This window comes from Muscardinus avellanarius (assembly GCF_963383645.1).
Source record: "Muscardinus avellanarius genome assembly, chromosome: 17".
Lineage (NCBI taxonomy): Eukaryota > Metazoa > Chordata > Mammalia > Rodentia > Gliridae > Muscardinus > Muscardinus avellanarius.
In genome coordinates, this window is record NC_137803.1 from 28,404,381 (window position 1) to 28,428,579 (window position 24,199).

Below are 24,199 nucleotides of genomic sequence, written 5' to 3' on the forward strand. Positions count from 1 at the left end.
ATGAGCAAATGAATGAATGGTTCAGCAGAGTTAAACCTGAAAGTGAGCAGTAACATCTCTTTTATCACTTTCATTTTTGTAGTTTTTATTCAACAATTTTTTAAGTAAGCACTATGTAATGTTCATTGATGAAATTTGGGGGTTTTGGTTTTTTAAAACATTTTTCTTTTATCCAAAAGAGACTAAGCAGTATCTTTCTGGATAGGAGAGATATTTTTGAAGACCTACCAGTTTTTAATTGTCCATTGTTTCCTAAACTGTATTTTTAATTTCATTTGCTCTCTCCTAGGGAATGAAGGATGGCAGCACGCCGTGCATTAAAAGCTGTTTTGGTAGATCTCAATGGCACACTTCACATTGAAGATGCAGCTGTGCCAGGCGCACAGGAAGCTCTTAAAAGGCAAGCTATCCTCCAGGTTCAGCTGACAAATATGTTTGTAAGTGCTGTTTTACCAAGGCAGATCATTAGCTAAATGGATAGCTTAAGATGGCATTTCACCAGCTTACCATATACACAGGAGCTGCCTTGGGTTTAGCTGGAAGATGTATGTACTGTAATATTCTCCACACATTGTTCTCTGAGCCTTTATTAGGTTTGGCCTTTTGCTCTAGTCTTTTTGTTCTTTGTGTATATTTTTCTAAGAGAATAATGTAAATTTGAGGATGAAATCTCAAAATTCTAAAATGTGGAATAAATATCATTGGAAAAAAATCACTAATCCTGAAATCAAAATGAAATACACATACACACACACGCACACACACACAGTTCTACATCCTCCTACTTCATGTAAGATTTAGCATTGAATGTGCTCAAGTAAAAGTTGATTAGACCTGCAATTTTAGAATTATTCCCATCAACTCAATTTTAATATTTGCAGAGATTAGGGACTGTCTTATATTTCTGATGTTCCAGCTGTAGTACTAAACACAATTCTGAATACAAACTGGGGATACATGGTAAAAGTATTCAAGTGAATTGAATGCGCATGTTTGCTTCTGGGTATCCTAGAAAAAAAATACCAACACAACAGAATTAGTAACTGATACTAAACATCTTCATCCTAAAAAATGTTAGAGAGGTTTTCAAAATCAGCGATACTTAGCATTTGGTGCTTATCATTTTCCAACCTTAAAATGTGCATTGTATGCTATTAATCAGAAAATCTACTGACAAGAATCACAATGCCAGGGGTAAGGGTGAAAGATTGGCACAGACTTGGCACTCTTTCAGAAAGCTTACTTTCTAAGAGACTTACTTGACTTACTTTCTTACAGACTTGTACATTTTTTAGCCATCAGCTGGAAGCTGTCAGGTCCATAGGCATCGTGATGCTCATTTTATAGGTGGAGAAATAGTGGTCAGTGTGTTGTTGAAAGCCAAAAGAAAGCAAGATGCATAGCTGGATGTACTCTCACTCCCTGACCCGGTCCTGCGCTGCATCAGGCTTTCTGGGGCAGGATTGATGGCTGCTGATGAGTGTGCTTCTGTGGACAGAGCTCTTGCTGCTTTCAAGATGAGCGCTCTGCTCTAGATTGGAAGAAAAGGTTTTTTCTTTACTTCTGGTGAGCAGTGACATCACTCAGCAGCTCAGGAAACAGCCTGCCATTCAGGAGGGACAGGAGCCTGGACCTTGATGTGCCACAGGCATTGGCAGGCTTCGCTCCCAGAGATGTCACCGCACTGGTGCTTCCAGTATGGTTTCTGTAGAAACAGACTAAGGGAAGCTAAGGACTAGTTAGAAGAATAAAGTGTAAAGTTTTTTTAAAAAAGAAAAACTCATTAAAATGATGTGGTTATTTTCTATTTATACTTACTCATTTTTAGGATAATAGTTATGTTGATGTAATCAGTTTCTTTTGTGAGATAAACCACAAAATTTAATGTGTTTTGCGGAAAAGCTACCACACAGATGTTATAGAGGTAATCATGATTACAGTGAATTATTTAATCATATAAATTTATTTAATGTTCTTTGGATGAATACTTAAAATTCTCCTTTCTGTTTTGTTTGCTTGCTTGTTTTAAATTGTGGTGGGTTTTTGGGGGGTATGAATAAAATAAAAAGCAACAGGGTATTAATACAGATTTCTAAATCATAGCTAAATTAAAATTATTTTTAGAATTTTAATTAAAATACTATAGTAGAAGCAATAAAAATTATTTTCATTTTTAAAGAAGGTTAGATTATCATGAGTTGTTTCTGTACTCTAATGCCAGTTTAGGTTTCAAAAGGTCATGGTATTACATCATCTTGTAAATTAGTTCAAGGGGAAAACCCATTTTGATCCATAAAAATGGAATGTTTCTTTGAGTTGTCCAGGTGGTTTCTCCTTATAAACTTAGTAACTGATAAGGGCTTAGCTCATCTCTAATTACAGTCTAGGGCATCCTCTTTCTCTTAGATCAATCAAACACTATCCCAAGACACCAACGATTTTTGTCTCAGCCCTACTGCTACTTAGTTGTTTAAAACTGACAAGTTACTTAACTTCTTAGGCCTCGATTTTCTCACCTTTAAGAAGAGAGGGTTGCATCAATAGATAATCTGTAAGATAGCTTTCACCTCGTACATTCTGTGAATATACTGGTGGTTCACTTGTTTATTAAACTCTACAGTAAAAGACAGTTAATGTACAGAAAGCCATCAAAGAAGATAGAAGCAGCTATGGTACTTTTACTTTGCAACTTTGCAAAGTGAAGCTGTCTACAGGGTGTAGATAATTTATAAGCGTTCTAGGTAGATTTCTTTTTTTAATTTTTATTGGTGCATTATATTCATACATCATATTGGGGTAAAAAACTTGTGTGTACCAACATGTACACATCACTGATTTAACCCCTACCCAATTCCCACCCCATTCCCTCCCCGTCCCTCCCTCCCTTGCTTGGCTTAGTGGTTGACTTCGATATGTTTAACTACATTGTGTGTTTTAGAGATTTTCCTCTTCCCCCCCTCCTTTCTCCTCCTTTAGGTTGTCTTGTTTGCTCCTCCATAGGATTTCCTTTTTCATCTAGAGTTCCTCCTATGACCCATTTCTCCCTAACTCTCACATATTAGGGAAAGCATCTGATTTCTTGTTTTTTTGTGACTGACTAATCTTACTTAGCATAATGTCCTCCAGTTCCATCCATTTCCCTGAAAATGATGTGAGTTTTTTTTTTTTTTTGATGGCTGAGTAAAATTCCATTGTGTACATATCCCACAGTTTTGTAATCCATTCATCTCTTGATGGACATCTTGGCTGGTTCCATAGTTTGGCTATGGTGAATTGTGCAGCTATGAACATAGATACACATGTATTAGTTTAGTAGTTTGGTTTCTTCTCTTTTGGGTAGATACCTAGAAGTGGTATTGCTGGATCAAATGGTAGATTTGTTCCCATTCTTCTGAGGATTCTCCATACTGTTTTCCAAAGTGGTTGCACTAATTTGCAATCTCACCAACAATGTCTTAGAGTTCTCACTTCTCCACATCCTCACCAGCATCTGTTGTTGTTTGTGTTTTGAATGATTGCCATTCTTGTTGGAGTTAGGTGAAATCTCAGGGTAGTTTTGATTTGTAGTTTGATTTGATGTTGAGCATTTATTCATGCATTTATTGGCCATTTGAATTTCTTCTTTTGTGAAGTGTCTATTTAGTTCACTTGCCCATTTTGTTTTTGGATGCTTTGTTTTCTTAGTGTTGAGTTTCTTGAGTTCTCTGTATATTCTAGATATTAGTCCTCTATCGGAAAAACCAGATTTCTTTAAATTAATAAATTATCCTTCATCTTCTGACATTTGATACAATTCTATCAAAGGATTTTTGGGGCTAGAATGTAAAATCTGCCTGTTGACTTTTGAATTTTACTCTCTCAGGTTACGTGGTTCTTCTGTGATAGTTAGGTTTGTGACCAATACAACAAAAGAAAGCAAGCAAGATCTGTTGGAAAGATTGAAGAAGTTGGAGTTTGATATCTCTGAAGATGAAATATTCACATCTCTGACTGCAGCCAGAAGTTTAGTAGAGCAAAAACAACTCAGGCCCATGTTGCTGGTTGATGAGCGTGCACTACCCGATTTCAAAGGTGGGAATACTTAAAATTAGAAATATTTAAAATTGAGTTCTTCATATCTACTTGTAAATCATTCATAAATGTTTATTCTGATTTCCCTTTGTTACCATTGAAATGGTGAACAGTACTGATTAGACTTTGAATCTGAATTGGTGTTTCTCAAACCGTTTTTTTTTTGTTACCATAATTCACAGTAAGGGAAACACATTACATAGTAACCCAGTATATATGTGCATGTATGCGAGTGTGTGTGTGTGTGTTCACATAGATTAAATAATATTTACTCTTTATGAGATATGCTGTATTTTCTGTTTGTCTTATTTGTGTGTTTGATTCTTATGCTAATTAGGGCCCTCCAAATTAATTTCATAATCTACTAAAGGATCATAATCTACAGTTTGAACAAAATGCAGGTCAGAATTATTTTGAGTAATAATAAACCTCAATCCAGGAGCCAATCTTAACTTGATTAAATGAGGTAAACCACATCTCCCCACTTAAAAATAAATATCATTCTGGATTGTATAAATTTTAAAAGGTATGTGAAATATTTTTCAGTCAAGAGAAAATAAAATTGTTTTACAAAAAATTAACAGACTATGGGAAAATATAATTTTATGAAGGCTTGCCACATTGCTTCTCTTTTGTAGCTATTACTAAGAGTGAAGTAATATAAAAATAAATATGAATATGTTTACTATAAAACCATGTGATAAACCTTATAAATAATGATTAGGAAAGTTGAGCATGAACATACAGATGGGCAGAACCTCAAACTTGTACTAATAGGAAGTACACCAGAAACCACCTTTGGCTGAATTAAACTGAAAATAAATGTATTAGAAGGATCTGACTGGTGATGGGAATATAGAATAACACAACTCTGATGGAGAAGAATTTGGCAGGAAGTAGCAAAATTGCATCTGAAGCTGGACTTGTGGAATCTATCTCTGAGATATAGTTACAAAAATACACAATGACATATGAACAGGGTTATTCATTACAATCTTATTTGTAGTAACAAAAGATTGGAAACATTCCAAATGTTCATCAGAATGTATTGGTTGAATAAATTATGATATATACACAAAATGACATGCTTTGTAGCTGAAAAATAAGTAATGACAAAGAATTCTATCTCCTGATAAGGAGGGATCCTCATAGGATGTATTAAGTAAAAAGTAAGGTACAGAAAACTGTACACCTTTTCTGTGTAGAAAAATGAGAGAAAAATAAACATACATATGTATGTGTCTTAAATTGGTAAATGGAAGCCAAAGGAAGATAAATGAAAATATAAAAAACTGGTTACCTACAGGAGAAGGGAGGAAAGAAGAATGATTTCAAGAGGAGAGCCTTCTCTGAAAGTGCCTTGTTACAGAGTTTCGACTTGGAACAATATAAATATGTTATACAATTAAGAGACCATTAAAAACTAATAAAACAAATCAATTCCTAAAAGCTAAACGCAAGCCGGGCGTGGTGGCGCACGCTTGGGAGGCAGAGACAGGAGGATCGCGCAGGTTCGAAGCCAGCTGTGCGCGCTGGCTTAGGAGACCCTGTTTCCAAATAAAAATGTAAAAATAGGTCTGGGAGTGTAGCCCGGAGGTAGAAGGGCTTCCAGGAACCCCAGTACCACACACACACACACACACACACACACACACACACACACACACAAGCTAAAAGCAAATTTTAATTCTGTATCAAGTTGGTGATATAACCACTCATACCTGACTAGTTGGGCTATATTAGCAAAATCCTTGGTCTGGGAGAAATCTTTATCACTCAGTCGAAGACTATACCTGCAACATTTTTAAATACATGAAAATACTCAATTAGATGGATTTTTGAGGGGAATGGAAGTAATTTTGCCAGTATTAAGTATCTTTGCTCTAGTAGTAGCTAGAGATAATAAAAAGAATTCAGACTAAAAAAAACTTCAGTTTTATGATACCATATTACCATAGTTTGTTCCTTCAACAGACTTTCACTCAGTACTCATGGCAGCTAGTAAGAAGGAAATTGGAAAGCTTAGCAGGTAATGAGAGAGGCAAATAAGAATTGGCATGTGAATCATTCACAGAACTTTTAATCAGACTTCAAAGAACTGCAGTGTTGAATGTGCTTGTTTGGTTGACGTAGTTGAAGTCCTGTTATCAAATACCAAGGCATTAAAACACGTTCGAATTTTAAAATAATACATGGAAAATAAAAGTAGATTAGGTTTTATGAACAAAACTGCAGAATCTGCAGTGCTTTCCATGTTGATCATGAGTGTGTTAACCTCAGCTGGGTCAATTAGAAAGTCTAATTTCCCTTGCCTCTTAGATCTCAGTCCCTCATCAGTTGCTATTGATCTGATAGCTCATAGGGAGCTCAAGGCTGTTCTTGTTGATTGTAATCAGTAAAGCATTTTGAAGTTAGAAATTATTTGTTTGAGAAATTCAGGTTATAACTTCTAATTCAGATCTTCTAGTCACTGAGTAGCTATAAGACCGTGTACGAGGACTATGGAACAATATTAGCAGACTACTCCCTCATTGCTCTCTCTTACCCTTAAGCCCTCATACCCCTTCCTCTGTGTCTCCGTTTCTTTCTATCTTCTTATACTTCCAAGGCATAGTGAGCAAGATAATCTCTTAAGCTTCTTTTTTTTTTCTTTGTGATACTAGAGATGAAGGTCAGGGGCATTCTTCCTCCAAGCTATACTTCCAGCACTATTTTTAATTCTATTTTCTATTTTATTTGGAAACAGGGTCTCACTAAGATGCTGAGAGCCTCACTAAGTAGCTGAGGCTGGCTTTGAACCCATGTGATCCTCCTGTCTCAGCCTCCCAAGTGTGGGGATTACAAGCATGCACCACCACGCCTGGCTTATTCTTTATTTTGAAACAGGGTCTTGCTGAGTTGCAAAGGACCTCACTAAATAGCTGAGGCTGGCCTCAAGCCACCATCCTCCTGTCTCAGCCTTCCAAATGCTTATATTACAAGCATGTACCACCATGCCCAGCTTCTCTTAAACTTCTAATTATGGCTACAATAAAAATGTCCATTTGATTGACTAAAACTAACTTGTTATGAAATATGGCATTGTTCTTAATTGCAATTTTTTTTAACAATTATGTTTTTTCCATTCCCAGGAGTACAAACAAATAATCCTAATGCTGTGGTCGTAGGATTGGCACCAGATCATTTTCATTATCAAGTTCTGAATCAAGCATTCCGGTAAGCCCAGCTCTTCATTTTCATCTGCTAACGTACTCTCTCTTTTTTTTCTTCTTCTTCTTTAGTCTTTGTCACATAAGGTTTTATGGATTGTACTTTCTGTATTCCTAGATTTTACATGAGGACAGACATCTTGACAAATCACTTCAAGGTCAACATTGGATAGTATTGTTACTATTTTAGGTTTTCTTTTAATGATCAGTATGTTAAAATGTGATGATCATTGGGGTTTTTATGGTTTATAGAATCAATATTCTGGAGCAGAAAGTCATAATAAAGTTGCAACACTTAAAGCTAGCAGTTTCATCTTTTATTATTACTCCTGTGATTCTCCACTAGCATTGCTAATCTCTAAAAGAAAGTAGCATGTAGGTTAATCTACCTAAAACAATAAATGTGATTCTCCTTTCAGGAAAATCCAGGCTACGGAAAAGAGTTGCACATTTGACCATACTTTCAAAGAAAGTACTCAGTGAGTGCTACTGATAATGTGAACTGGAATAATGGCAGGAGGACTAGTGGCAGGAGGACTGAAGAAAAATAGATTGGGGTAGTGTCCACATGACTTACTAGATGATTTGATTTGGTGGGGTGAAGAAAAGGGAGTCTAGGAGAACTTCCAGATTTCTAGCCTCAGCAAGTGAGACAGAGTGCACTCTCTTTGGGCTTTAGGAAATAGTGACTGGTTCGGACTTTTCGGCCTGATACATCTAAGTGGAGACGGTTGTTGGTAGAGTCATAGTTAGCATAAGATCTTATAAATCTCCAGTCAGTATGTGCATTTCACCTACATCAGCTTTTTGCTGTTTCCAAATATTAATTGGATCAGAGTTTAGTTGCAAATCTGCTCCAGAGTGAGATTGTAACTTTTTGAAGTTTTCCTTTCTTGCTTTTCATTTCTTATCTAACCACTAAACAGTGTGATTTACCTTTGAGATTATGACAAGAAAATAGTTCAAAATGTGTATGGGGATATATTAAGTTAGCTTTTTTAATGTTATATTTAATGGTCTAGTAAATTTTTAATACTTAACTATAAGAAAATACAAAAATATCATTTTTCTTATGAGTGCAAGGATCTACAAGAATCATTGTAACGTATACTTTATGTAGAATTCATTTATTGGTATATAATCAGATTATTTGTAGGAATCTTTAAAACACAGTAATAGGACCCAGGCCTGGTGGCCCCACGTTTGTAATCCCAGTACTTGGGAGGCTAAGACGCAAGGATCACAGGTCTGTGGCCAGCCTCAGTTACTTAGTGAGGCCCTCTGTATTTTAGTGAGACCCTGTTTCAAAATAAAGAATAAAAATAGAGTTGGAGGTATAGCTTGCAGGTAGAATGCCCCTGGCTTCAGTCCCCAGTAACACACACACACACACACACACACACACACACACACACACACGTGTGCACGCGCGCGTTCACACATTTGGTTACCTTGTGGTTACTTTGTTTGCTCTTGATCTTAAAAATGGCTATGTTAGAGCCTGGCGTGGTGGTGCACACTTGTAATCCCCGTGCTTAGGAGGCGGAGACAAGAGGATTGCGCAGGTTTGAAGCCAGCCTCTCTGGCTTAGGAGACCCTGTAGCCTGGAGGTAGAAGGGCTTCCAGGAACCCCAGTACCACCCAAAAACAAAAAAATGGCTATGTTATGTGGCCACCGTTTCTCATGTGCACAGCCTGGTCAGCTCAGATGCCCAGGTAATGGAAATCACAACTACTGAATGCACTTTTGCTTGTGATTCTTTAGGTTGCTGTGCTCCTCAAGCTTTTGTTTTGCTGTAGTTATTGCCTGGACATCCACTGCTATGCCAGACTGCTTGAAAATGTACATTAGAGCATATGATATTAAACATTTCTTTTGCTTTAACTACTCTAATTATCCTGCTTTAGTTCTTGAGGGAATTCCTATCTGCTCCCTAAGTAAGTCCTACAGTTATACTAAAGTCAATTTTATTTGAAATAGAGAACCTGCATTATTACTTACTTCTGCTGTTCTTTTATTCATTCCTTTAACCACAGAATTCAAGAGAAGGTATTGATTGATTTTTAGCTAATAATTTGGGAAGGACATATTTAATAGGAAGTTGGGAGGTCTTAGTCTGAGATTAATACTAGACTCATAGCAATAAAAATGTATGTTGACATAATACTGACTTTGTAATTGCTCGGATGCTGTCTAATTAGTATACTTTCCTAACCATATTGATTTTTTTAAACACCACATTTTAAAGCATTATGGTGTACTTATAGGTCAACTCTAATTTCACAAATGCACTTAACAGCTGGATGGAGAGTTAACAAGGATTTTAGGTCTCGCCCTTCTTTGCATATTGATGTTTCCACAGAGACTGTGCCTTTTAACCAATGACTGCAGCTGTTTGGATTGTATGAGGCAAATATAGACATCTCAAATGAACCACCAATTAAATTACTATTCAGGTTGATAATGAGAATAAACATTGGATGTTAAAGCTCGTTGCATAGCTGCCTTGAATGCTGGCTTCAGGGGCATTTGCATCAAGGCAGATATATCAGCCTTCGTATTACACTGCCTCTTACTCACTTGTGTTTTCAGTGGGCAAGCCCCCCAGAAGTGCGCAGTGCAGTGGATATGTGCTGTGCATCGTGCATATATATAAATATGTCTTAAATGCTTGAATGAAATTTAGAACAGTTTTAAAGAATTGGTTTTGGGGAAGGATATAAACCTGTTATAAGAATAAATATGATTTGGGTTTAGATTTCTATGTCTAAAACATCCATATCCTAGGAGCCATTGTTTTTTCTTACCTAATGAAAAGATAATATAATGGATGCTCATATACCAATCAACTATTTTATTTTAATAAGTAGTCATTTTTAGCCAGGAGTGGTGCTGTGTGCCTGTATTCCCAGTACTTGAGAGGCTGAGACAGGAGGATAACAAGCTTGAGGCAAGCCTGGGCAATTTAGTAAGATCCTGTCTCAAATAGTAAAAAGGGCTGGTGGTATAGCTCAGAGGTAGAGCATCCCTGGATGCTAGCTCCAGGAAAACACACACACACACACACACACACACACACAGAATAACATTTTCAATAATTTAATAGCCCCTACAAATACCTCCCCAATTTTCATAAATAATGGGATTATGAATTAGTGATCTCATTTTCATGCATTTCCTTACACTTTATAATATATGTAGGTATACCTAAATGGTATATAGTGTTATTTATTTGACTTATGTTCATCAATCTGCTTTCTTCCCTAGAAATATTGTGTAATTCATTAATACATATATCGATAGCTCTAGTTCATTCATTTTTTATTAATTTATAGTAAGGTCTTCTTTAATCCTCTGATCCGAGTAAGAAATCTATTAAGTATTTAGGTAATGGATCAATTATAATTAAATTTGATCACTGTTAGGGAGAAGACTACCTAATAGCTCACTTAATAATCTAACCTAGACTTAATATTATCAGGACTAAAAAATATCTAATCTCAAAAAGCAATGTGTTGTCAAGCCAGACGTAGTGGTGCACACTTGTAATCCCAGCATTTGGGAGGCTAAGACAGGAGAATCACCATTCGTGGACAGCCTCAGCTACTTAGGCCTTTTGCAACTGAATGAGATCCTATTTCAAAATAAAGAATAAAAGATAGGGCTGAGGGTGTAGCTCGGAGGTAGAAAACCCCTGGATTCCATCCCTAGTACTGCAAAAAAATAAAAATAAAAAAATAATGTGTCATCATTGTTGAAAATTTTTAATGCTCAAAATAAATTACCTAATCTTGCAACCTAAAGAGAACCACCATTAACATTTTAGCATATCGCTAGTATATTTCTATGTGTATGCATGTTTATGCAAAACTAGGAATGTTAACCCTATATAGACTATGTGGTGACTTTACTTTTTAAAAGCCCAACAATATATTATGCATTTTTCTACATTCTTACATATTATTCTAAGATGTTTTATTCCTATAGCATATTCTATTTTAAGAAACAATAGTTTAACCATGAGTTTCCTATTTGGGGTTTTCCAGGTTCTTTAAATTAGTTTTTAAACTTCTGAGAACATGCTTGTTGAGTAGTAATATTTTTTCCTTAATTTTTTTCTAGAGGTATAGCTGCCAGATCAATAGTTTTGGGAGAAAACTACATGGGTTGCTTAACCTAGAAAAAGTTCAAGGTTTTTTTTTTTTTTTTTTTTTCCTCTTAAGAGCAACTGCTCTCCAGCTTACAGAGTAGCTTATTAGAATGCCATTGTACCTGAAGATAAAGGTTATCACAGCCAGGTGTGGTGGTACACGGTTGTAATCTTGTAATCCCAAAATTTGAGAGGCTGAGACAGGAGGATCACAGTTTGCATTGGCCTCAGCTATTACTTAATGAGGCCCTTTGCAACCTAGTGAGACCCTGTTTCAAAATGAAAAGAACAAAAAGTAGGGCTGGATGTGTAGTTCACAGGTAGAATGCCCCTGGGTTCCACCCCCCAGTATCGCAAAAAAGGGGGGGCATCACAACTTTACATTTAAATGCCCAGGTGAAGGTTGTTTAAGAACGATGCTTTGAAGCTTTGTTAATGATGTCTCTCCTATAATTGTTAAAAGGCTGAGGGTCCTCCAGACATCAGCTATGTGCAGATTTCAGTGTTTTTTGGTTTGGGGGCAGGACATTCTTATCATAAATTGTTTCTGCTGAACATGAGATTGTTTGCTTGGGGGCATCCCTCAAGAAAAAATAACAAGTTTAATTACTCCAGTATATTTAATTATTTAGCAAAGGACTAAGAGAAAGAGAGGAAGAAAATCAACAGTAATGGCCTTTGTTATTACTGTGCATATATGTGGTAACTCCTGGTTCTCTTCTGAATATTTAGAGTGCTGGGCATGAGGAATTTCAGAACAGTGTAGCAGCACAGCTCAAATAAATACTTCTGTGGGGCCAGGCGAGGTGGCATGTTCCTGTGGGTTCTATTATTTTACCTTAAATGATTAGCTGTAGGAAGCCTGGAACGTTGGTACACACCTATAGTCCTAGTACCTAGGCCAAGACAGGAGGATCACAGGTTCCAGGTCAGCCTAAGCAATTTAGGAAATTTGATACCAGTATAAATTTGATAACTTCTATTTGTGGATCTGGATAGAAGTTATATCAGAACAATAATGTGTCTTCCAATCTATGAAAATGAACTGTATCTCCGTTTATTTGTGTTTTTATTTTTTACATTCTTTAATCGATGTTTTGTGGTCTTTAGAGTATGTGTCATAGTTAGTAGTGTTTTGTTAAATTAATCCTTGTGTTTCATGTTGTTTGATGCCTTTTTTTTTTTTTTTGGGTGGTGGTACTGGGGATGGAACCCTTCTACCTCCAGGCTATACTCTCAGACCTATTTTATATTTTATTTGGGAACAGAGTCTCTTAAGCCAGTGTGGCTGGCTTCGAATCTGCTGGATCCTCCTGTCTCCACCTCCCAAGTGCGGGGATTACAAGCGTGCGCCACCACACCCGGCTGTTTGATGCCGGGGAGGTGGGGGGGGTTGTGTGTGTGTGGTACTGGGTGTGGAACCTAGAGGCTTTCTACCTCCGGGCTATACTCCCAGACCTATTTTTATATTTTATTTGGAAACAGGGTCTCACTAAGTTGCTGAGAGCCTCACTAAGTAGCTGAGGCTGGCTTTGAACCTGTGTGATCCTCCTGTCTCAGCCTACCAAGCATGGGGATTACAAACGTGCGCCACCACTCCTGGCTTTGTTTGATGCCTTTTTAAATGGTACTTTGTAAAGTTTTATTTTTAACTGCTATTGCTAATACATAGAAATGTCATTACTTTTTTTATCTCTTAACCTTGTATCTAGCATTCTTCTTACATTTTCTTGCTAATTATTTAAATCAGTTTGCTGATACATTATAATTATACACAATGGATTCATTGTGACATTTGTACATGTACATAACATAATTTGGTCAGTTTCATTTCCTAGTACTTGCTAATTCTAACAATTTATAGAATCTTTCAGGTTGCATTTTCTACATAGACATCTACAAATGATGTAGATGTGATATCTACAAATAATAACAACTTCATTTCTTTCTAATATTTGCATTTATTTTTCTTGCTTTATTACACTGCCAGGACCACCAGTACAGTACTGGTGGTATACTGTAAATAGAAGTGGTGATAGTAGAGAGTCTTATCTTATTTCTGGATTCAAGGATACAACTTTAATATTTCACCATTTTCAGTATTTCTTACCAGGTCATAAAGCTACTTGAATGTATTTGCTTTTGACTTCTGATTGTAACCAGAAATAGTTGAGTTTGTCTTAGATCTTTTTTTAAAATTTAAATTTCATCTTCCTCTCTGAATATATAGTATTCTTACAAGATTTTTATTTCATATGAAACATTTAGTCCTTAAAATCTCATTCCATGTTTTTAGTAACTAATGAAATAATTGCTTTGCCAATGTGACATTGGGAGGTATTCTGGGGGTTTCAATTAAATATTAGTGGAGATTTCTTTTGATACTTTTTTGTGATTCAGTGGTGTGTGTGTGTGTGTGTGTGTGTGTGTGTGTGTGTGTGTGTGTGTGTTTTACTGGAAATTAAGCCCAGGGGCATTTTTCATCTGAGCTACACCCCTAGCCTTATTTTTAGTTTGAAACAAGGCTCAGTCTCCCAAGTCACTGGGATTACAGGTGTGTGGTGCAGTGCCTATCTCAGTGTTGTTTCATTTTGCACTTTTGGTAGTTTGTGTTTGTAGGTTGATCGGTATTAATTATATTGAATGATAATACTTAGGCAATTGTCTCATTCAGTGGTTTTCAGCTCGGAACAATTTTGCCATCGAGGGAACATTTGGCAGTGTCTGGAGACATTTTTGGTTTTTTAACTGAAGGAGAAAGGTGCTACTAGCATCTGATGGATAAAGAAAGGTGCTGCTAATCTTCCTCTAATTTATGGGACAGCATTTTATTATCAAAAACGTTAGTAGAGCTGAGATTGAAAAGCCCTGATCTAGTTTAGCACCTTCGTTTGAAACTGAGGCCCAAAATGTGACATGATTTGATGTACCTTTTTTTTTGTATTGAGGATTGAACCAAGGTTGATTCTATTTCCAACCTATACCCCTAACCCTTTTATTATTATTATCATTATTATTATCAATATTAATATTATTTATTTGAAACAGGGCCTTGTTAGGTTGCTGAGAATCTCCTTAAGTTTTTGAGCCTGACCTCGAGTCTGCCACCTCCTGTCTCAGCCTCCCAAGATGTACCTATTTTAAATAGTGTAGATACTGTATGTCTTGCATCATTTTTGTCAGACATATTATGAAAAGGTCTGCATGTAGCATCTTCTCTCCATGATCTCCAAGGAACATAGTATTATTACCCATATATATAGTAGGATACTGAGGCATATAGTTAATCCATTAACTAATTTACTCAATAACCATTTTGTGAGCAGTAATAGGCCTTTTATTTTTCCTCTCTGGTTGTTTGTTTTTTGGTGGCACTGTTGATCGAGCCTGGGGGTATTCTACTTCCAAGCTACACTCCCAGTCCTTTTTAGTTTTTGTTTTGAAACAGGATCTCTCTTAAGTTGCTGAGGCTGGTTTTGAACCTGTGGTCTTCCTGTCTCAGCCTCCCAAATACTGGGAATATAGGCATGGGCAACCATGCCTAGCCGCCTTTTTGTTTTTAAGGCATTGTAGAGATTGTTTTCTAGTGAGGAAAACAGACCGAATACAGTTGGATAGGATTGCAAATGATGGCAAGAGATATGAAGAGAACAAAGGGATTACGTAGAGATTGAATGCCGGGAGGGAGTTCACTTTTTTTAGGTAGGGAGACTGGGAGAAGATTTTTTTTTGTGCTCACATCTAAGCTAAGACTGTGAAATGAGTGGAAGAAAACCCTGGAAAAGTACATGGACCATGCAGATGAAGAGAGCACCATGCATGTGGGTTGAAGCAGCAGAGTGTGAAGTATTTTCAGGAAATGAGAGCAAAGTGGGTGGCTAGAACACAGCTCACAATCGGGAAGGCAACTTGAGACGACACTGGAGATGGAGATCGGGCAGGTGGGGAGTTGGGGCACAGCCACATGGGCCATGGGGGACACTGGATGGCATCCTGCTTGCAGTGAAGAATGATTGAAGGAATCTAAGCTGGGAGGAACACGATCCTGCCAGTGCTTTTAAAAACTCCTACCATTGCCTGTACAATGGGTTGGAATAATAGGGCAAGAGCATGCAGGAAGGCCAGTTGGAAGGCTATTGCAGAAGTAAGGGTGAGGGAGTAAGGCAGTATTGAGATATTTTAATATTTGTTTTGAAATTGGAAATCACTTGGATTTGTTAATGATACAGGGATGGTGGGAGAAAGTAAGAAATCAAGTATGACTACTATGTTTCTGGCTTAAGTAACTGGATGAATTTAATGAAATGAAAAAATGCAGGGGGGATATTTTGGGGGAGTGGGGTGAGAGACTCCCTAGTTATATTGGACATATAGAGAGTGCCTGGTGGTTACTTAAGCTGCAGGCTCGTTTCATCTCCACATGCTCCATCTTCTGCAGAAATGGTGTCAGGTTGGTCACTACTAGAGAATGATTTAGAAAGATAGTGAAGTGTGCTTGGAGGAATACTAGATTGGTTTTCAGAAATTCCAGGTTCCAGGACTGGTTCTAGTTCTCCCTGGGTGGTATAATTGAGTTCAGCCAACATGTCTGCATGATCTCTTCTGTAAAACAGGGCATGTTGGACTTGGGGGCTGTGCCTTTGTAGTTTGTGGCTCTGAATTTAAATTATCCCCACAGCTCTTCTTTTATTGCTCTGCCGAAGATTTTTCTGTTGTGGCCTTGCTCCTGCTTTGCCAACTGGAATTTACAGCCAGAGATTTTGATACCTGGACTTCTATTTACTTATCTTTTACCTTTTTTTCCTTGCTTCTTACACTTCTTATAGTTAGAAAATTTTTAGGCTTAGAAAACTCTTAGGCTTATAGTTAGAAATTTTTTAAAAGAGTTCCTACTAATATATTGTTTCTGGCAACAAAAACAACCAATCCTTCGTTGCCTGTATAGAAAGTACAAAATTCAAGTATTGGAATGTCTGTTTTTGATAATACATACATATATAACTGTAAAAGATTTTATATATATATATATATATATATATATATATATATATATATATATACTATAAAAGATCTTTTAACCTGTGTCCTAGAGAACATTTACCTTTCAGTCCTTTCTAATACACACAAGCTCTTCCAAGATCCAGTGAAGCTTTTGTTGTGCAGAGAACAGTGAGGTAGGAGCCACTTCCCTGAGAGCTGCTGCTCCTCTCCTGCAGCCTAGTGCCGTACCAGCTCCCACTGAGAGAAGTGCGCAGGAACCCACAGATTCAGCCCTTCCAGGGAAGGCACTAAAGTACTGCCTGGAACTAAGTACACACATCAATCAAGCTGATAAGTCTTATCCCCAGTTAATATATAATAAAATATTAACAATGCTAAATCAAGTGAGTTTTTAGTTTAGCTATATAAGTGGAAAGCAGTTTTGAGGTCTGTTGCATAAAGAATTCCAGTTCCGTGGTAGAGAAGCAAATAAATGGGGTTGGGAGTGGAGTGGGGTGAGGGAGATAGATGGATCACCCATCACTGTCTCATTGCCATCAACTGTGGTCCTTTAAGGCCAGCAGAAGGGCTTTGCAGGCTTTCTACTGCTGGGTTTCAAGACCAGCTTTCAGAAATAAATTTGTATTAGTATTAACAAATACATTTGAAAGATCTGTCCTGTGCTGTGAACAATTTGTAGTAACTAACAGTAAGCCCCTATAATAGTCCAGTGTTGGTTTTTACTTAATAAAATATTTAATCCTAAATGTCTGAATTCTGCATCTCCCACAGGAAGTTATTTCCATGCCCACTGACAAGAATAATTTAGCAGCTTCATAGTTGAGCGCTTAATTACTCATAATTGTGAAGGGTAAGATGTGATGAATTCTTCCTCCGTGCACATACTAAATATTTTAACTAAGTAGATGACTTAAAGTAAATTAAGCTAGTGAGGTCATTTATTCTATTGGTTGAAAGCAGGTTAAGACATATATCATGTCCTGCATTCTATTAGGTAATTAGTGCATGACTGCCTCTGCTCTGGGACTAATGGCAGCATGGTGGGTGGCAGATTTGGGGGTTGGAACATGAGCATCAAGTTCATGGAGATGTGTCGTGTTTTGCCTGAGTTACTGAGGAAGACCCTCAGCTATATGTAGAATCTGATTATCAAACTGATAGGAAGACTCTTTACACCTCTTGCTTGGTATGCGAGTATAGTTTGCTCCATTTCAGGACAAAGAGAGGGACTTGTTAGTGTGTGCATCAAGAAGACGGCCTGATTTGCAGTGTCAAAGCAGTCAAAAGGTAAAGTTACAAGCAGAAACGGTAAAATCCTCTACTAAATTTCTAAAGTAAAAAGAAACTTGCACTTTGGAATAGAAGAAACAGGAATTGAAGCGTTTCATGAGTGCGCTTCATACGTCACGCAGTAATGATCATGTAGTACTGTCGGAGGCTCAGGAGCCTCCTGCTTACATTAGGGAAGGTTGGAGCAACTCATCTCATTCAGTTAAACTTCTTCCCTTGAGTGCCTTATTTAGCGTTAGTTCTTGTATTTCTCTTTCCCTTGTGATGTGAGTAAAGTGTCTGAAACCACCAAAGGTAAAAGGTTGAAGCAATCCCAATTTAATAATCTATCACGTTTCTTTAGTGTATCTGAGTCTAATTCCCAGCAGTTCTTTGTGAATTCATTAGAAGACAGCAAGTCATTAAAAGTTAATAAACTATTTGTTTTGTGTGAATAAACCACTTTGTAAATCTGACATTTTTCCCCCAGTCATGTAAGCCTTGCTTTATGCTAACTTCCGTTTTCTTCATCTCTCTAGATTACTCCTGGATGGGGCACCTCTGATAGCAATCCACAAGGCCAGGTATTACAAGAGGAAAGATGGCTTAGCCCTGGGGCCTGGACCATTTGTAACTGCTTTAGAATATGCCACGGACACTAAAGCCACCGTAGTGGGAAAGCCAGAGAAGACATTCTTTCTGGAAGCATTGCGGGACACTGGCTGTGAACCTGAGGAGGCTGTCATGATAGGAGATGTAAGTAGAAGAACCCAGGAGAGGCTCTGAGCTCACCCGGCATGCTAGGAGATCCAGCTCCAAAGTGCTGATTTATGGGAGCAGTCTTTCTCTTTGTATTAGTGGCCACCCTTTAAAGAGATCTTCCCCATAGATAGTTGATGGTATTCTTTTACAGAGCTGAAACTTTAATCATTCCTGACATTTCTCCATAGTGCGATGGGCCCATATATAGTTTGGGGGAAACATTTTATATTGCAGGTCAGTTATATGCTTCCTATCTTTCTGAAGAAAATTTCTATGCAATCTAAAATATTTTGAGTATTACACAGGCAAAGAATAACCTTTTCCTAAGAATTCTACTATTAGTGATTTTTTTCTTAGCATTTTTTTTTGTGGAAGAATAGCCCAGTCTGCATCACAAATTAGCTAACAATATTGATCACCTGAGCCCTTTGAGTGGCAGGGCTGCCTGGGTGATTAGAAGCCCTGGCTGGTCACCACTGTCTGTGATTACCTTGTCAGTATGCCCAGCATGCTGGTCAAACACTATTTCCTATGCATGCTGTAGTGGGAAAAGAGCTGACAAGCACGGGTCCCATGGTAAGTTGGTGTGGCAAGGGTCTGTTTCAATTTGCATGCAACAACATGTCAAGTTGGAACAGCCATTGAGATTGTCTACTCAGTTGGGTGTGGTGGCACACGCCTCTAATCCCAATATTTGGGAGGCTGAGACAGGAGGATCTCAGGTTCAAGAAGAGCCTCAACAAGTAGTGAGATCCTCATCAATCCAGAGAGATCCTGTTTGAAAATAAATTGAGCTGAGGGTATAGCTCAGAGGTAGAATGCCTCTGTGTTCATCCCTAGTACCACCACAGAGAAGAAGAAAAAAAAAAGGCTGTTTGCTCCGCTCCAAACCTCCTTATTTTACAGCCTAGAAAACAAGCCAGAGAGGCAAATCTGTGATTTCCGTAGCTGTTTGCTACCACATCTGGATGTAGACCTCGGGCTCTGGACTCTTGCCTAGTATCTTAGCTCACAGTGGTGGAGATTTTTCAATCCTCCTGTTGACATCTTTTACCTCTATTATAGTGGGGCTGATCATTGAGCTTGGTCATATTTTGAAAAACCATATTTTCAGTCACACCTCTTTCTCTTGGCAGTCCCTTAGCTGGCATCACTAGAGAAGTAGCTATCTGGAGCCAGAGACTTCAGAATTCTTTATTCCAGGAGATGCTGGACTAGAACAGGATAAGAGGAGGGAGGACTTGAGACAACTGTGCTCACTGTATGCAGGGTTGTTTGTAGCTAAGAGAAGGACAGTTTTCCCTCCTTGACATTTTCCCATTTCCCTTCTCTCTCCTTTTCCCCATCCCCATTTCTTCAATGAGGCAAATTATCTCCAATAGAAAAAAACTTTAAGTTAAACCTTGAATGAAGATTTTTGACATTCTGAAACTTACTTCCAAGGGCGATTGTTGAATAGTATTATTAAAAAAAAACCTTTTATTCAGGCATGATTTCAGTGAATCCTGCTTATAGATATAAGATGGCAGGATTGATTTTCTTGATGTTTGTTCCAGGCCTTAGAGTTTTAATTACCTTGCATTCATCATTACAGTCAACCAAGTATGTGTATGCTTTGTTTTTGTTGTTTTGTCATTTTGAGAGGGGTTGCACTATGTTGTCCAAGCTGGCCTCAAACTTCTGGGCTCAGGTGATCCTCCTGCCTCAGCTTCCCAAGTGCTGGGATTACAGGTGCAGCCCTGTGCAAGTATATCTATTCCTGTCTTGAATGAGAAGTGGACAGAGAAGCTCCCTTTTAAAACTGTCTTGTGATTCCAAATTGAGTAAAGAACAGCAGATAGTCAAGGTCTGTTAAAGGACATTACTTTGACCTGGTCCTGCCTGTGTGAATAATTGGATGGAAAGGGAAGGATACTACAGTACATGGGCCACAGAAAAGCCATCTTTTAGTCTAGTTCATTCACTGTCCACAACTGGTTTATTCCGCTTACAAGCTGCCAAATGCAGTTTTAAGAGGAGGTAGGTGTATGTGCAGCAACACACAAAAACTTATCTCTGATCTCTGTTCAGGTACTGGGGTTCCTTACTCAGGTATACGCCTTCTGCCTTGGCAGAGCTTTCCAAACATAACTCACTACCTTAGAGTATGACATATGGAGTCACCCTTTTCCCCCTTCTCCTCTTTCATTTTAAGAAAAAACAGTACAGGATTCCAGGTGGCCATCTCAGCCTAAAGGAGCATGGGCTGGGTTTGTTGGCAAACTCACTACAGACTCTGAACTAAGTGCCTTTTCATGCTTTTCTAGGATTGCAGGGATGATGTTGGAGGGGCTCAGAATGTTGGCATGCTGGGCATCTTGGTGAAAACTGGTATGTGTCTTCTGTATATGCCTTTTCAAAAATAAGATGATAGAGTTAACTAACAGCTGCCAAAAGAACAGCCTTTGCAGAAGTGGCAGAGCCCCAGGCACTTTATTCTCTTTCCACTGTGATGCAACAATGAAATGGGTTTAAGAGTACAGAGAAAAAGCAGTGGGCGAACCGCCCATTATGTACAAAGCTCAGAGGATTAGGGCTAGAGACGTTACAATGCTTACCCAAAGATAACCAGGCAGCTCACACATGGGAATGGAGCGAGGGACCATGGATTGGCATGTTCTGTGAAATGCCCTTTACTTTTGCACCAGCTATAACATGGTGAAGTTGACCTTTAATTTAGGAATTGGCCAGCTAAGTGCTCTGATCCTCTGTGTTAATTTGCATTAAGATTATAAGCCAGGTGTGGTGGCACACGCTTGTAATCCCAGCATTTGGGAGGCTGAGACAGGAGGATCCGGATTCTAGGACAGCCTCAGCTACTTAGTGAGGCCCTTGCAACTCAGTGAGAACATGTTTCAAAATAAAGAATAAAAAAATAGGGCTGGGGTTATAGCTCAGAGGTAGAATGTCCCTGGGTTCCATCCCCAGTACTGCCAAAAAAAAAAAAAAAAAGAATTATATACAGCTGGGCAGGTGGTGAACACTTGTAATCTCAGTACTTGGGGAGCTGAGACAGGAGAATTGCAGATTCGAGACCAACCTCAGCAACTTGGCAAGACCCTTTCTTTCTTCTTTCTTCCCTTCTTTTCTTCCTTCCTTCCTTTCCTTTCTTGCTTTATTTTGCTCTTTCTCTCTTCTTTCTTCCTTTTTTTTTTTTGTGTGTGTGCACGTGGTACTAGAGATTAAACCCAGGGCATTCTACCTCCAAGCTATACCCCAGCCCTATTTTTTATTCTTTATTTTTAAACAGGGTCTCACTAAGTTGCGGTGGGCCTCATTAAGTAGCTGAGGCTGGCTGTGAACCTATGATCCTCCTGTTTCAGCCTCCCAAGTACTGGGATTACAAGCTACCATTCTTAGCTAGCGAGGCCCTCTTTCAAAAAAAACTAAAATAAAAACAGTTGGGGGTGTAGTTTGGAGGTAAAATGCCCCTAGGTTCAATCCCTAGTACCAAAAATACATATATAAACACACACACACACACACACACACACACACACACACACACACACACAGAAACCTTTTTTCTTTTCACTTAACTGTTTTTTGTGGTACTGGGGATTTGAACTACACTCCCAGCCCTTTTTATTTTTTTATTTTTGGAAACAGAGTTTTACTAGGTTGCTAAGAGTTATTAAGTTACTGAGGCTGGTTCTGAACCTACTATCTTTCCGTCTTGGTCTCCCAAGTACTGGGATTACAAGCATGCACCACTATACCCAGCCTCAGTTATCATTTTTGGTAATTAAGGAAGAGTCAGGCATCATGGTGAATGCTTGTAATCCCAGTACTTGGGAGGCTGAGATAGGAAGATCACAGGTTTGAGGCAACCTCAGCCACTTAGTGAGATGGACGGAAGGAAGAAAGGGAAGGAGAGAGGGAGGGAGGGAAGGAGGGGAGAGGCAGAGGGGAAGGGAGGAAGGAAGGGTGGATGGATTGGTGGTGTAGCTTAGAGGTAGAATGTCCCTGAGTTTGATCACCAGTGGCCCCCCCAATGGTTAGCAAGTATTTTCTGCACCAAAATTAGATTTTTTCTATATGATATCTAAAATAACTTTAGGAAAAAGGAACGAACTTCAGCTAATACAGTATTTTGACTCTAGTAGACTAGCTCACTGTCTGGTCACAAGAGATAGTCAGGTGCAGCCTGTGCTACCTGCCCCAGGCCTGTGGGCGCCCGTCACTCCAACTCCCTACCTTCCTCAAGTCTGTGGGCGCCCATCACTCCACCTCCCTACCTGGCACTCTCATTTGCCAGGCTCCCAGGGCCCCCAAGTGTCAGCAGCACCTGCTGTTTCCAGTCACCCTCGGGAGCTGAGAAGGCCTCTACCCTCCTGGGTCTGGACATCTAAAAGCATTGATTTATTCACTATTCCTCTCTTTGGGCCTTGGGGAAGGGGAGAAAATGATCCAATTCGCTGTGTTTTAAAGGGAGCCTTCCTGTGATAGGACCCCAGTACCTGTGTCTGCCAATTGTGAAAGACCAGAGAGCCTGGGGGAAATGCCGAATGTGACTTTTTTGGATTGCCTTCTTGCATCGTGAAGTCTTAGTGAAAGGTGCTTAAGACGTGGATCCTGGGTCCTCGTGGCTCTGAGGGTGCTGGCCCCGGCGCTCACAGGACATGATTAGCTTCACACTCTAGCAATGGCCTTTGTTCAACGGCTTCACTTTCATTTCAGGGAAATACAGAGCCGCAGATGAAGAAAAAATTAACCCACCTCCCTACTTAACTTGTGAGAGCTTCCCTCAGGCTGTGGACCACATTCTGCAGCATCTCCTGTGAACCCGTGCAAAGGTGAAGCAACTTGAAGCACATCTTCCATTATCTGAAATGGTCCCTTACTAACTCTGGCATCAGTAGACACGCACCACTCAGCGCAATGGTGGTTTTTTTTTTTTTTTAAACTGTCCTTTATTGTGCATTAATTAGAAAGAAAGGGATTGAATTGCATCCAGCCACTAAGCCTTGCTAATACCTTTTGTTTTGTTTTGTAAAAGAAGATGAAACCCAAAGATAAGGGAAGCTGAGATTTTATGTCATTTCTTTTAAAATATTCATCAGGTTCGCAGGCTGGGAGGGAGAAGCTCCTGCAGGGAACCACCATATTCTCTGCTTGTCTCCTTATTGGGAACTGGGAGGGGGATTCAGACTGTGAATAAAGCTGAGTGGTGGTTTTTAAATGATAGAGTAATGCATTTAAAGGTATGTTAGCCTGATGTTTGGATATTGAGTTCAACTGTGAAACCCAGCAGAAGTGCCAAGTAGAGCCAGACAGAAGCAGCAAAATGAACTGTCCCTCAGACCCAAGTGATCCAGGGAGTTTGCTTTAACAGATGTTGAAAACTAGATTTTCTACTGTATTCCCAACACGGGTGACTTCCTTTTCTCTTCATTAGCCAGAGGTGACTAATTTAAATTTAGAACCTGATTTTAATTTAAAATAATATTTCCATTAATAACCTATTCATTGCAAATACCTATTATACTGTGTAACAGTTGTTTTGGAAATTTTATGTAAAATTAAAACTATCAGTATTTTACAGATGTTTTAATTAGACATTGTTATTAACAGGAACAGTGCAGAAACTAAAATCAAGCCTTTAATGTCTTATAGACCATGCATTTTTGAAGTTAGCGTCCACCAGGGTCCTATTAACTGTACATTTGCAAGATTTCATTATTTTTGCTTCTGACA

At 38.6% G+C, this 24,199-nt stretch overlaps 1 protein-coding gene across 1 annotated transcript; it reads left to right on the forward strand.

Moving 5' to 3' along the window:
* Window positions 1-299: 299 nt before the first annotated feature.
* On the forward strand, window positions 300-23,286 carry HDHD2 (haloacid dehalogenase like hydrolase domain containing 2; the record flags this gene model as incomplete). Its single annotated transcript, XM_080714274.1, has 6 exons — window positions 300-400; window positions 3,863-4,071; window positions 7,203-7,287; window positions 18,241-18,457; window positions 20,770-20,833; window positions 23,183-23,286. 6 exons carry the CDS (start codon window positions 300-302, stop codon window positions 23,284-23,286), a joined length of 780 nt encoding a protein of 259 aa, XP_080570400.1.
* Window positions 23,287-24,199: the final 913 nt, after the last annotated feature.